This window comes from Rana temporaria, chromosome 4 (assembly GCF_905171775.1).
Source record: "Rana temporaria chromosome 4, aRanTem1.1, whole genome shotgun sequence".
In the NCBI taxonomy this organism is placed as follows: domain Eukaryota; kingdom Metazoa; phylum Chordata; class Amphibia; order Anura; family Ranidae; genus Rana; species Rana temporaria.
The window spans coordinates 445,930,597-445,944,089 of NC_053492.1; the positions used below are offsets into that span (position 1 = coordinate 445,930,597).

Here is a 13,493-nt window from a genome sequence, read left to right on the forward strand (position 1 = left end):
CTGAATGCTTACCTGTCTTCAGCCTCACTTCCGGGTCTTCTTCCCTGTGGGCGTGTAGCGAGGCGTAATTGGAAGCTGTGCGCAAGGTCTCCTGGGAGTGACGTTTCAACACTCACAGGAGACCAGCTCGAGTGTGACGTGACGCGGGAAGCGGGTCATGCGATTAGGAATCCAGGAAGTGTTTGCTTGTGGGATTCAAATTGCCCACAAGCAAGATGGAAAAGGCCAGGACTCTTTTTTTTATAAGGTATAATTTTGGGCGAAAACGGAGCGGACGGACGTACGAACGGCTAGCAGGTGAGTAGTAGCCTGCATTGGACATTAAAAAAAAAAAAGCAAAACCCGCAGAACCTCCGCTTTAAAGAAATACCTTTGGGACCCCCAGGTCATCAGAACCAGTGTCCATATTGGAAGATTTCCTCTCCATTTTTTTTCTGGGGACATCCCATAATTTGGAATATTCTTTTAACAGGACAAATAGAGGGTGAATCTCCCTAACAGGGGCACAGACAGCAATTAAAACTGACAAGCCTTCTCATCCTTCTGCACTATATACAAAGCTTTAAAAAGTTTTGCCTTTAGTTATACACTATGTTACCAAATGTATTGGGATGCCTGCGTTTACTAGCACATGAACTTTAATGGCCTCCCGGTCTTAGGCCCCGTAAACACGAGGAGACATGTCCGCTGAAACTGGTCCGCAGACCAGTTTCTGCGGACATGTCCGACTGGGTGTAAGGCCTAGCGGACAGGTTTCCAGTGGACAAAAGTTTCTAAGCATGCTTAGAAACTTGTCCGCTGGAAACATGTCCGTCCGATGGTTAGTACGCCTAATCGGACATGTCCGCTGGTTATTACGTCTAACCAGCGGACCGAAATCCGGCGCATGCGTCGAATTGATTTGAAGCATGGAAGCATTTAACTTCCTGGTTTGTGCACGTCGCCACGTCACCGCGTTCTCTGTCCGTGGAGATTTTGGTCTGATGGTGTGTACACACATCAGACCAAAATATCCCAGGAGACATGTCCGATGAAACCGGTCCGCGGACCGATTTCATCGGACATGTCTCCTCGTGTGTACGAGGCCTTAGTCTGTAGGGTTCAATATTGAGTTGGCCCACCCTTGCAGCTATAACAGCTTCATTTAACTCTTCTGGGAAGGCTGTCCACAAGGTTTCGGAGTGTGTCTATGGGAATGTTTGAGCGTTCTTCCAAAAGAGCATTTGTGAGGTCAGTCACTGATGTAAGATTTATTATACAGTGCCTTGAAAAAGTATTCACACCCCTTGAAATTTTCCACATTTTGTCATGTTACAACCAAAAACGTAAATATATTTTATTGGGATTTTATGTGATAGACCAACACAAAGTGGTACATAATTGTGAAGTGGAAGAAAAATTATAAATGGTTTTCCAAATTTTTTACAAATAAATATCTGAAAAGAGTGGCGTGTATTTGTATTCAGCCCCCCTGAGTAAATACTTTGTAAAACCACCTTTCACTGCAACTACAGCTGCAAGTCTTTTTGCACATCTAGAGAGGGACATTTTTGACCATTCTGCTCTGCAAAATAGATGTCAGATTGGATGGAGAGCGTCTGTGAACAGCAATTTTCAAGTCTTGCCACAGATTCTCAATTGGATTTAGGTCTGGACTTTGACTGGGCCATTCTAACACATGAATATGCTTTTATATAAACCATTCCATTGTAGCTCTGGCTGTATGTTTAGGGTCGTTGTCCTGCTGGAAGGTGAACTTCTGCCCCAGTCTCAAGTCTTTTGCAGACTCCAACAGGTTATCTTCTAAGATTGCCCTGTATTTGGCTCCATCCATCTTCCCATCAACTCTGATCAGCTTCTCCCTGCTGAAGAAAATCATCCCCACAACATGATGCTGCCACCACCATGTTTTACGGTGGGGATGATGTGTTCAGGGTGATGTGCAGTGTTAGTTTTCTGCCACACATAGCGTTTTGCTTTTAGGCCAAAAAGTTAAATGTTGGTCTCATCTGACCAGAGCACCTTCTTCTACATGTTTTCTGTGTCCCCCACATGGCTTCTCGCCACTGCAAACAGGACTTCTTATTGCTTTCTTTCAACAGTGGCTTTCTTCTTGCCACTCTTCTATAAAAGGCCAGATTTGTGGAGTGCCTGACTAATAGTTGTCTGTGGATCTCTGCAACTTCTACAGAGTTACCATGGAGCCTCTTGGCTGCTTCTCTGATTAATGCTCTCCTTGCTCCTTGGCCAGCCTGTCAGTTTAGGTGGACGGCCATGTCTTAGTAGGTTTCCAGTTGTGCCATACTCTTTCCATTTCCAGATGATGGATTAAAACAGAGCTCCATGAGATGTTCAATGCTTGGGATATTTTTTTATAACCTAACCCAGCTTTAAACTTCTCCACTGGTGTGTTTCTTGGCTTTCATTATACGGTGTGTTCCCATAAGGATTTCTTACAAACCTCTGAAGGCTTCACAGAGCAGCTGGATTCATGATATTAAAATTACACACAGGTGGACTATATTTACAAAATTAGGTGACTTCTGAAGGCAATTGGTTCCACTAATTTTAGTTAGGGCATCAGAGTAAAGGGAGTGGAACTGCCTGTAAGATTATTGGGAAGGGGGGGGGGTGAAGAAATGCCTTCTTCTGTCTGAAGCAATCTCATAACATTGCAGTCTAAGCAAAGTCACTGGACTGCAGCACAAGGACTGCATTTTAATGATAAATATGGCGCTAAAGGTTACTGAAGGGTCCACTCTAAACTTGCCAGAAATCAAAACAAAACATGGCTAGTGATCATAAACACAAATAACCCTCTAGGCTCTAGCCTCTATGACTTACACCCCTACGTCTGACCCCTAGAACTGTGCACAGTTATTCATCAAGAAGGCCTAGAAATAACATACAGAATATACTATATTTGCTAAGGGGTCACATTCTTCTGTTTTGGTACATTCATCATTCAAATGAGGACCTACACCAAATATATATGAATTGAATAATCACTATCCCCCACCATATCATTACAAATGCATCGATTTATATGAGCCACTGAAAGCTAAACTAAAGTAACAAATGATGTCCAAATGGCAAACAGCAGAAAGCATCCACTAACACTCGACAGGTTTCAAGTCACATATGGCCACCAGTCAGGTTACTTTTGCAATTGATGTGCACAATGCTTACTTCTACTTAACATAGAATATTGATTGATTGATTGATTTTTGAGCTTAATTAGGCGCCAAATGCCCACTGTGAAGTGAGCGTCTGTGGGATTGATTAACTAAAGGCAAATATAGACTGTGCCCATTGTAAGAAGAGTTGCTCTAGTGCTTAGTAAATGAGTAGAAGCTCTGCTGACTTCCAACATCCAATCATGTGCAAGCAAAACTGTGTTTTTTCTTTATTTTCCCTTCATGTGATTAGGTATTCTTTGCAAAGTGAAGCTTTGCCTCATTTACTAAGCTCTAGACCAAATGCACTTTGCAAAGTGCACACTCTATTTGCCTTTAGTAAATGTTCAACCTCTGTGAGCTTTTAGAAGCGATGAGTAATTTTTCCATCTTAAAGTACAACTAGCTTATTTTTTCAGTTTTGGATTGAGTGGAGAGGGCATAGAAACCATCATGTTTATATTGTGGTCTGTATCCCCCATTAGGGAGATTCTATTTGTCCCGTTTACCATCATTGAAAGTAAAAGAAAATCACACATGTTGGGTCGTCCCCAGAAAAGTAAGAGGGGAAATCTTCCAATGGGGACACTGGTTCTGGTGACCTGGGGGTCCCCATAGAAATTCCCTTAATTTGCAGGGATTTCCTCTCACTTCCTGTTTGGCTATGGGACAGAAAGTGAAGGGAAATCTCCCAAATGGGACACAGATGGCAAAAAAAAAATCTGACAGGGGCTATAACCCTCCCTTACTCTAACCAAAATGAAAAAAAAAAAGTTTTGCCTATAGTTCTACTTTTACCACTTGCCGCCCGCCATATAGCAACATGACGTCAGCAAAGTGATTTAGTTTTCCTAATCGGACATCATATGACGCAGGGGTGCGCAGTGTGGCGAACGGAGGTGCTATGTGTCAGTCTGACACACCGCAACTCTGATCGTGGTATGGAGGCTTCTTACCATGTGATCAGCTGTGACCAATCACAACTGATCATCGCGTGAACCAGGAAGTGCCGTTAAATGGCTTTCCTGGGTTCATGCTGATAGGGAGAGTCGATCTGCGGCCCAAACAGCCTAACAATCAACTTGAAAGTGCTGCAGAAGCATGCACATTTGCATTAACAAGAAGTAATCACTTGGCAAAACAAAACTCTATAACAGTCAAACAACTCCCCCCAAAAAAGTGTTTTGCTATACGGTGGGAGGTAGGACAAATGTGCCCTGAAAAATCCATACGAGATGATAGCCTCTTACCCTAAGAAAGTTTGGGCAGGAGTTGTTGGCCAACATCTAGCAATGGGTCACAGAATATCGACGTGAGCTAAAGAGAAGTTTTTTGTTCTTAATGAGTTCCTAAGTTTCTGCTAAAATAAATGGTAATAAATTGTATTCCTTGTGTTTTGACAGGACTATAAAAACAGCTCAGAGCAAAATATCATGGTGGCCGTTTTAATCCTTCTTTCCAAAACTTATGAATGCATCAGAAAGCAAGATGACTACACAGCACATTAGAACTGGTTCTGTCCAGTCAATGCAGGGTTTTAGCTGGATCCTATTAAAACTAAAAGTGAGGTCATACAGTACAAAGTCACACAAGCCAGAAATTACACTACACCCTCTGTGGACCACATCCGGACTAGGCCCTGCCAGTTGGATGGCGCTGGTGTAAAAATTAATTTTTCTGTAATTTCTGGACCTGATGCACTGACTTGAAGGAAAGGGTTTTCCTGTTGCTCTGTGATTTTGCACTGGATTGTCAGTAACTGTGGTATAAGCTGTAAAGTTACATATAATGTCCTTTGTTGAAAGAGGTCTGCTGTGGCTGCTTAGCCTGTGTAATATCACTGTCACCTGCGGGATTGTGCTGTTATTTCCAGACAGGTCACCCGAAGGCATAGCCAAGTTTATTAATTCTTTCATAGTCATCTTCAAGAGACATGCTTTACTGTTCTTGGGTTCTGATGCCAAGAGAGCCTGCGGAGAGAGAGAGAAAAAAAAGAGTATTATCAGTGCAGTCTTAATGGATGCAGTTATTTAAATGTATTCTAAATTAAAGAATTAATTGCATTATTTAAAGAATTACATTTAGGAAATCTTATTTAACTCATAATTAAAAGCACTACTTGCTACTAAAATCTATTTTTCAAAATGGTTAGTTCTTGGTTCAGTAGTTACACCATAGTCTATGGATCTTCCACACTATGGAAAGGCAATACATTTTCAAAACCTAATAAATCTCTCTATAGGGTCTCAACATCACATCCTGACACATGCATGAACATTATGATGACCCACTCCCAGTGCAGGAAACATAAGCTGAAAATAGGAAATATCAATCAACCCTGCTTCTCTTCTTTCTCATTTCACCAGCATGTCTAGGCACTCCTATAATCACTCGGATCTGAAATTTTACCTGGAGTGCAGTTGATGGTGGGAATGTAAAGGCAACTAAAACATTTCTTTTTGCTTTAGGTAGAGTGGGAAAGGGTTATAATACCTCTCTATCTAAATTCTATCTAAACCCTCACTTCCTGTCCCAATATCAGCAAAAGACATGGGAAATCTCTTCAATGGGTTAAAAAAAAAAAAAAAAAACACACTCCTTTTCTTGTACAGTTGATAAAGTTTAGAGTTTGTGTAAGGTGCCTAAAGGCTCGTACACTATAAGAAAATCAGGTAAATATTTTCGTCTAGTGTGTACACAACTTTTGACAGCCGATTCCGAATCGTCATACGAAAATTCCCGAAAGGACAAACTCCAAAATTTTTCTTGTATGGGAACAGAACGATTGATTTTCGTTTAATGAGTACCGTTTTTGTACAATTTTCGTACAAGAAAAATCAGAAACGAGAGACATGTACAGAAACAAACAAAAAAAGCCTTTGTCGTAGGAGAATATTTGTAAGACTTTTTTAGTACGAATTTTCTTTTATCAGTTCCGATTTGCTGTGAAGCATCAAAGAAAAATCGGACGGACAGACGCCTGATTTATTTAAAGTGTGTACCCCACTTTAGTTTCCCTGTGACCCCCGATTCCTTGTTTCCTGTGCTGTTTTCTGACATTTTCTCACTGGGAGCTCAATTCAGTTTGCCCTGCTCACGTGGCTCAAAATTTTGGGAGCTAGAATGACTTAAAGTGGTTAAGTCACTGATATAAAATCATCCCACCCCCTCTGTAATATAACAATCAGGGTGCCTGTGCTATATAAAAAAATGCTGATCCCTATGTCCCAGCAACTCCCGGCGCTCATGTGATTCCTCGGTTCTCTCCTCTGCCTAGCTGACAGCTCCAGTGGGCATGGGCTTAGCACTCCCGTTGACATCAGCTGGGGAGGGGGGAATAGAGGAGAGAGAGCCGAGGAGTCATGTGATCATCGGGTGCTGCTGTGATATAGGTACAGATCAGCATATTTTTTTTAACACAGACACAGGGAAACATATTGCTATATTACAGAGGCGATGCAAGTATTTTATATTAGATATGAGAGTAGCAGGAGCAAAGTGGGCGGGCACTGACACGAGCAGAGGGGAGGGGGTGGACGGAGGAGAGGACAGAGGAGGTCTGCTGCTGATGGAGGCACGTAAACTGACCATGGTGTCAGGGCTCAGCAGCCATAATATACCATGGTCAATTTACAGGGGGGAGGGCATAGACAGGCAAGATCAGACAGGTTTTTTTAGGTGATAGAAGGAACCAAATTACACAGCACAAGAACTGTTCTGTAAAACATGCTTTACGCGAACAGGATCTTTTTTTGGAGGTAACAAACACTTTAATGTCTAACTTAATTTTAAGTTTAAATCAGCTGAAAACCTTCCAGGAGCATCAAAATAAAGGTGTGCAAAGTCTTTCAGTTTAGGTTCTTTAGAAAGCAGCCACATAGAATACTTGAAAGGCTAAATTTCAAAAGCATACAGCCAATGACCACTTCTCATGCAGGCTGCATTTTACTCAAGGTGCTTAATTCTTGGGCCTAATCCCTTGACAAAACGTGAGAAATTATAATTTTTTTGGAATGTCTGTAACTGCTTTTGGCTTTTGAAGTTTTGCAATTAAACTGTTATAAAATGTCAAACGTGCCCCTGGATATCATTTTTTCTGAAACTACAAGAATTTAACAATGGACGGGTGGGCATCAGGACCTGAATCTATGAATAACGGTGCATTCACACCTGCAAATGCCCCCTGCTCTGATTAGATGTGAGAACCTGAGGGAAGGTTCCCACTAGTAGCTGTGGGAGGCAGCCCTATTGAAAGCAATGGGAGGCTGCCAGCTCCTGCAGCCAATCATGGCCACTCTCATGTAATCTCTTATTGCAGCAATCACATGTTAGTGATCAGCCCTGGACACAGGCAGTCAACTTGTGCTTCCTGCTGATGGCAGAGGTGAGGAGTGACGTTAATACTGCCTGCCTTTAAGTGGTTGTAAAGTCAGGATAATAAATAACTGTCATCGCCTCTGTTTTATCTAGATCTAAAGTACTGTGTGTCTGATTTTTATTTATTTTTACAATCCTAAATACCTTCTCTCACAGGACCGATGCAAGGTCATATGACACTCCTCTGCTCACCTTCCCAGATCTAAGAAATGCAGAGGGAGGGGCTAAGATAACCCTCCAATGTCTGCCGGCCAGCAGAGGAAGGTCACATGACTTCACATTGGTGCTGTAAGAAGGTATTTAGGATTGGAATTGTAAAAAAAAACAAAAAAAACTGACACACAGCACTAGGTCTTGATAAAACAGAGGGGATGGCAGTTACTTATGACTGGTATGTTCAAATCACAGGGAGGAGCAGCAAGAGGGGAGGGGCAAGGATGATCGGGGAGGGGAATCGCACTTACAAACAGGCTTCAGAATTGACAGATAGGCAGGGGAGGAGAGGGAGAGACCCAGAGCAAAGAGGAGACTGTGGGATGATCGAGACATGCAAACTGAAGGTATCATGGATCAGCAGCCATGATTACCGTGGTCAGCACACACAAAAGGGGACACGGGAACAAGCAGGATCAACCAGAGGAGAGGAGGAGAAGCGGCTGTCAGCTGCTTTATTAAAATCTATACAGGGAGGTTGGTGCTTCTAACTCCCACCTCCGCACTGATCACCTCCGACTGCCCAGGTCAAGCATTGGAGCATTTGCACCAGTACAAGTACTCGTGAAAATGCTCGGTATCAGTGTAGCCCTAATATAATGCATGAAGATAAAAAAAACTTCTGACTTTACAACCACTTTAATATAACCAAGGATCATAGCCAGCTATATAAAAACACGTTTTAAAAAGTAATTTCATTAAATAATCATTACTTATTTAGTAAATGTAATTTATTTGTCATACTAATGCTGCTTCATAGATCGCTGAATGGGACGAAGATGGCTTCCCATTTGGATAAATATTAAAACTGAATAGCGACTTTGCAAAAATGATGTAATATTAATATCAATATATCTTCTAAAAATGCAAGAGAAAAACAAAATAAAGCCATGAAAGACCTTTACAGAAGTAATTTTAAGAGTCTATGTACTGTATTTGTATAGGAACGTAAACAGTAAAAATCATATCTGTGGTTTTAATACAGTAAAGGAGCACGTGACACTTTCAGTGTTTAAAATCCTTTAAGATCAGATGTCCTTTTGATTTTCATTTGTTCAAACATTTAAATGAACAATAGCTGCTTTGTTTGAGAGTCATTCGACTTATAAAAAAAAAAAGACCTGACTGTGGAGATTGTATGCGAGAGCTCAGATAAGGATGAGCTGACCTATTTCTAGCTAAACAGACCAGACTGTACAAGCCAACCATCCTTTCTCAGCTAATGTTCCATCAACTGCATTACATAAACAACAGTGTTATCTGGTGTTACAGCACAAAATGGATTTAAAGTGGAACTTAACTCAAAAGTGAACATTTGTCTTGGATTATAGAGCATTTAGAAATGTAAATTGTGCCGAGTACCACCCCAAAAAATTGACCTTTTGTCTGGAATTCTTCTGGGAAAATAGCAGTGCACTTCCTGTTATGCAAAGGTACATTGACACTCCTGAGTCTACAGCTTCATAGTTGTATATCTGAAGTGTGAGGTCGAAGGCACTGATGGTTTTCTCATGAGATCTGGGTTGAGATTTGATGATGTCACTACTGTACGAATTACTGATTTCCATTCTATTCCAGCCATCCCAGCCAGGAGAACACACTGATTATTGGAAGTGGCTCCAACAGCTGCTAGCAATAATCGCATGTAAAATCCTGCAGGCTGGTTGTACCCAAGTTGATCGCTCGATCTATCAGCCTTGTTACATTCAGCATGCAAATACATTGGAACCTTGGATTACGAGCATAATCCGTTCCAGGACACATATCAAAGCGAGTTTCTCCATTGAAGTCAATAGAAACGAAAATAATTTGTTTCGCATTGACTTCAATGGCATGCAATACTGCATGCGGACAGAGGCGGGGCATGCTGGGGAGCCTCGGAAATGGCCGAAAAGGCCCAAGGACACTTCAGCTGACCTCGGCAAACCTTGGAAAGACTTTCTTCCCGAGATTTGCCGAGGTCAGCCGAGCCGTCCTCGGGCCTTTTCATGCATTTCCGACCGGCGATGTTTGGCTACGCATTTCACACTATCAATTAGTGCTTAATCATGGCCATGATTAAGCACTAATTGATAGAGTGAAACACGTAGGCTGCCATCCCCATGTTTTGCTGTGTTTTGTAGTGCTATTTTTTATTTTTTTACAATAAAGACAACCATAAAGTTTTTTTGGAGTGCGGCTGTCTATCCAATTTCTCTACTACTTGCTTCGTGCATTGCCGGCACCCTTGATCTCCTGAGAAGACATTGATTGCTTAGCATACCCACCTGGAGCGGTAACTCTTTTTCCCCCAGAGATTCTCAGCTGAGATACAAAATAAAGACATCAATGGAACAAGCTTCTCCCAAAGACTGTTTAAGCTAGTTTAAAACTAGTTTAAAACTAGTGTAATTTATAGAAGAGCAATAAAAAAAAAGAAAGAAAAAAACTCATATCTTACTTGGAATTCGCCAAAAGATATGTAGAAAGCACAGCAAACTCTCCGCACATTAGTACACCATCCCCAGGGTGATGGTAATATTTTGACACAGAGTATGCTTTTGATTCTCATGGGTTTAGAACCTGGTAAGGGTTAAGAGCAAGGTGGCTAAAGCCAAATATGGGGCAATTCTCTAGGAAAACTGTTTTCAATCAAACAAGACGTTCACCTTCCTGCAGGATTCTAAATAAAATACCTCTGTTCAAAATAAAATAAAGGAGAGACTTATTGCTTAACATTTTTATGTAAAATATATTGTCAAACTTTTTTTTTTTAATAAAATGGACATACATATGGTAGAGTAATTTTTCAGATTCAGATAATGGGGTCCTCTTAAAAGAAATGACGGTTGAAATGTAATATGTCTTCCTTTATACTAAATATAAGGAAGCAGCTAGAGAAACAGAGCCTTTAACAAAAAATGTTCACTGCCTCTTCAAGCATTTAGGACATAATTCCTATATTAATATTGTTTTAGACTGGATTCACACTGCAGTCTTGTAATGTTGTATTGCACATATATTTTACAAAGCATGTTAGGGTTTTGTAGCATTCGTGTTCAATTCGTTTATTGGGGTAGGAACTAGGTACAAGATAACACAACCATTGCATAAAAATATAACAGACTTCAATAAAGTATTAAAGCAGCCATCGGAGTACACTGGAATGATGCTCGTAGAATGTACAGGTGCATCTCAAAAAATCACAATATCGTTAAAAAGTTAATTTATTTTAAGTCAATTGAAAAAGCGGAACTCATATTATATAGATTCATTATACAGAGATTAATCTATTTTAAGCATGTCTTTCTTTTAATTGTGAGGATTGTGGCTTACAGCTAGTGAAAACCCAGAATTCAGTATCTCAGAAAATGTGAATATTGTAAAAAAGTTCAATATTGTAGACACATGGTGTCACACTCTAATCAGCTAACTCAAAACACCACTAAAGCTTTACTGAGCCTTTAAATGGTCTCTCAGTCTGGTTCAGTAGGTTACACAATCATGGGGAGGACTGCTGACTTGACAGTTGTCCAGAAGACAGTCATTGACACCCTCCAAGGGAGGACAAGTAACAAAGGGTCATTACTAAAGAAGCATATTAATGGAATGTTTAGTGGAAGGAAAAAGTGTTGTAAAAAAGGTGCACAAGCAACAGGGATAACCAGAGCCTTGAGAGGATTGTGCAGGCCATTTAAGAATTTTGGGGGAGATTTACAAGGAGCCGACTACGGCTGGTGTCAGTACTTCAGGAACCACCACACACAGACGTATCCAGGACATGGGCTACAACTCTCACATTCCTTGTGTCAATCCACTCCTAAACCAGAGACAACATCAGAAGCGTCTTACCTGGGCTAAGGAGAAAAGGGATGGGACTGTTGCTTAGTGGTTTAAAGTCCTCTTTTCAGCTTAAAGTAAATGTTGCAATTCATTTGGAAATCACGGTCCCAGAGTCTGAAGGAAGAGTGGAGAGGCACAGAATCCAAGTTGCATAAGGTCCAGTGTAAAGTTTCCAGTGGCAGTGATGATTTGGGGAGCCATGTCATCTGCTGGTGTTGGTCCACTATGTTTGATCAAATCCAAAGTCAGTGCAGCCTCTACCAGGAAAATCTAGAGCACTTCATGCTTCCCTCTGCTGACCAGCTTTATGGAGGTGCTGATTTTATTTGCCAGCAGGACTTGGCACCTGTCCACACTGCCCAAAGTACCAATACCTGGTTTAATGATTATGGTATCAACTGTGCTTGACTGACCAGCAAACTCGCCTGTACTAAACCCCATAGAGAATCTGTGGAGTATTGTCAAGGGTTAAGATGAAAAAACACCAGACCCAACAATGCAGGAGAGCTGAAGGCCGGTATATCAAAGCAACCTGGGCTTGCATAAAACCTCAGCAGTGCAACAGGCTGATCGCCTCCATGCCACACCACATTGATGCAGTAATTCATGCTTCCATCATGCCTTGGCCTCTAAGAGCCATGCCTGTGATTGTCTTATGGTATTTGTAGGTTAAAAACAACTGGAGAGTTGCCTACCCCTTGCTGTACATGGACATACTGTTCAGTAAGCCAACAAGGTATTTAAAAAAGTGGACAAAAAAAAATGGGAATTGTTTAAATACAGTAGTTTAGCAAAATATTCATAATTCAGTTAGGTTGTACATCTACTTTTAGATGTGTTAACACACAAACGATGTACTAAAATGCAGTAAACTGTGCTTTTTTTTTTATAATGCCCAAATATGAGTCCAATGAAAAGGAAGGTTTCCAATTGAAAGTGATTGTAAAGGCATGTTTTTTTTTTCCTATAAAAATATCAAACATGTTATACTTACCTCTTCTGTTGCAGTGGATATGCACAGAGCAGCCCAGATCCTCCTCTTCTTGTGTCCCTCTTTGACTCTCCTGGCCCCCGCCTCCTGTTCAGTGCCCCGCCTCCTGTTCAGTGCCCCCACAGCAAGAAGATTGCTATGGGGGCACCCGAGCTGAGTCACAACTCCCTGTGTTCAGTCAGACATGGAGCCCTAACCAGGCCCCACCTCTTCTCTCCCCTGATTGGCTAGCTGACTTTAATTGACAGTAGCAGGAGCCAATGGCGCCACTGCTGTGTCTCAACCAATCGAGAAGGAGAATGTCGGACGGCTGAGACACTCGTAGACATCGCTGGAAAGAGAGGGACCTCGGGTAAGTATTAGAGTATTAGAATGCATTAAGATAAAAAAAAAAAAACTTCTGCCTTTACAATCCCTTTCATAGTATAAAAAACTTGTTTTGAAATGCAGAGCTATGGATAGTTAATGCAGCCATCCAACACTTGTCTATCTTGCATGCAAAAAAAGGAAAGCCAACATGACATCCAATACCGAACAGCCTGAAAAAGTTTGTTGGTCCCCACATTCCTATCACAATAGCAAGGTGCAACGAGCGAGTAATAAACTATAACCTTGTCAAATGGACTTGATGCTATTTAATCCATTCCCAATAATCCACACTGAGCAAATTATTTATAGTAAAAGTTCACTGTTTTACTCCAAATTCATACACGACTAAGCCAACCTCAATGCTTTCGATAACGAACAACGAGAGGAAACATTTCAGAACAGGAAACGGGATCTGCAAATGCCATTAAATGCAGTTATATAATAGAAAGTGTTAACTAAGCAAATAAAAGTCTTCAACCTGCCGTATAAACAAATACCTGCCCTTCCACTTAATGTCATCACCTTCTTGGTTTAAGATACAATGG

The 13,493-nt window shown here is 41.2% G+C and overlaps 1 protein-coding gene across 3 annotated transcripts in view; it reads right to left on the reverse strand.

Moving 5' to 3' along the window:
• Positions 1 to 13,493, reverse strand: part of THADA (THADA armadillo repeat containing) — a 779,727-nt gene that overhangs the window by 533,661 nt on the left and 232,573 nt on the right. For all 3 annotated transcript variants that reach the window (XM_040351533.1, XM_040351532.1, XM_040351531.1), the window contains exon 24: positions 5,024 to 5,146. In XM_040351533.1, the coding sequence (XP_040207467.1) occupies positions 5,024 to 5,146 (123 nt within the window). The remainder of the gene's footprint in view (positions 1 to 5,023; positions 5,147 to 13,493) is intronic.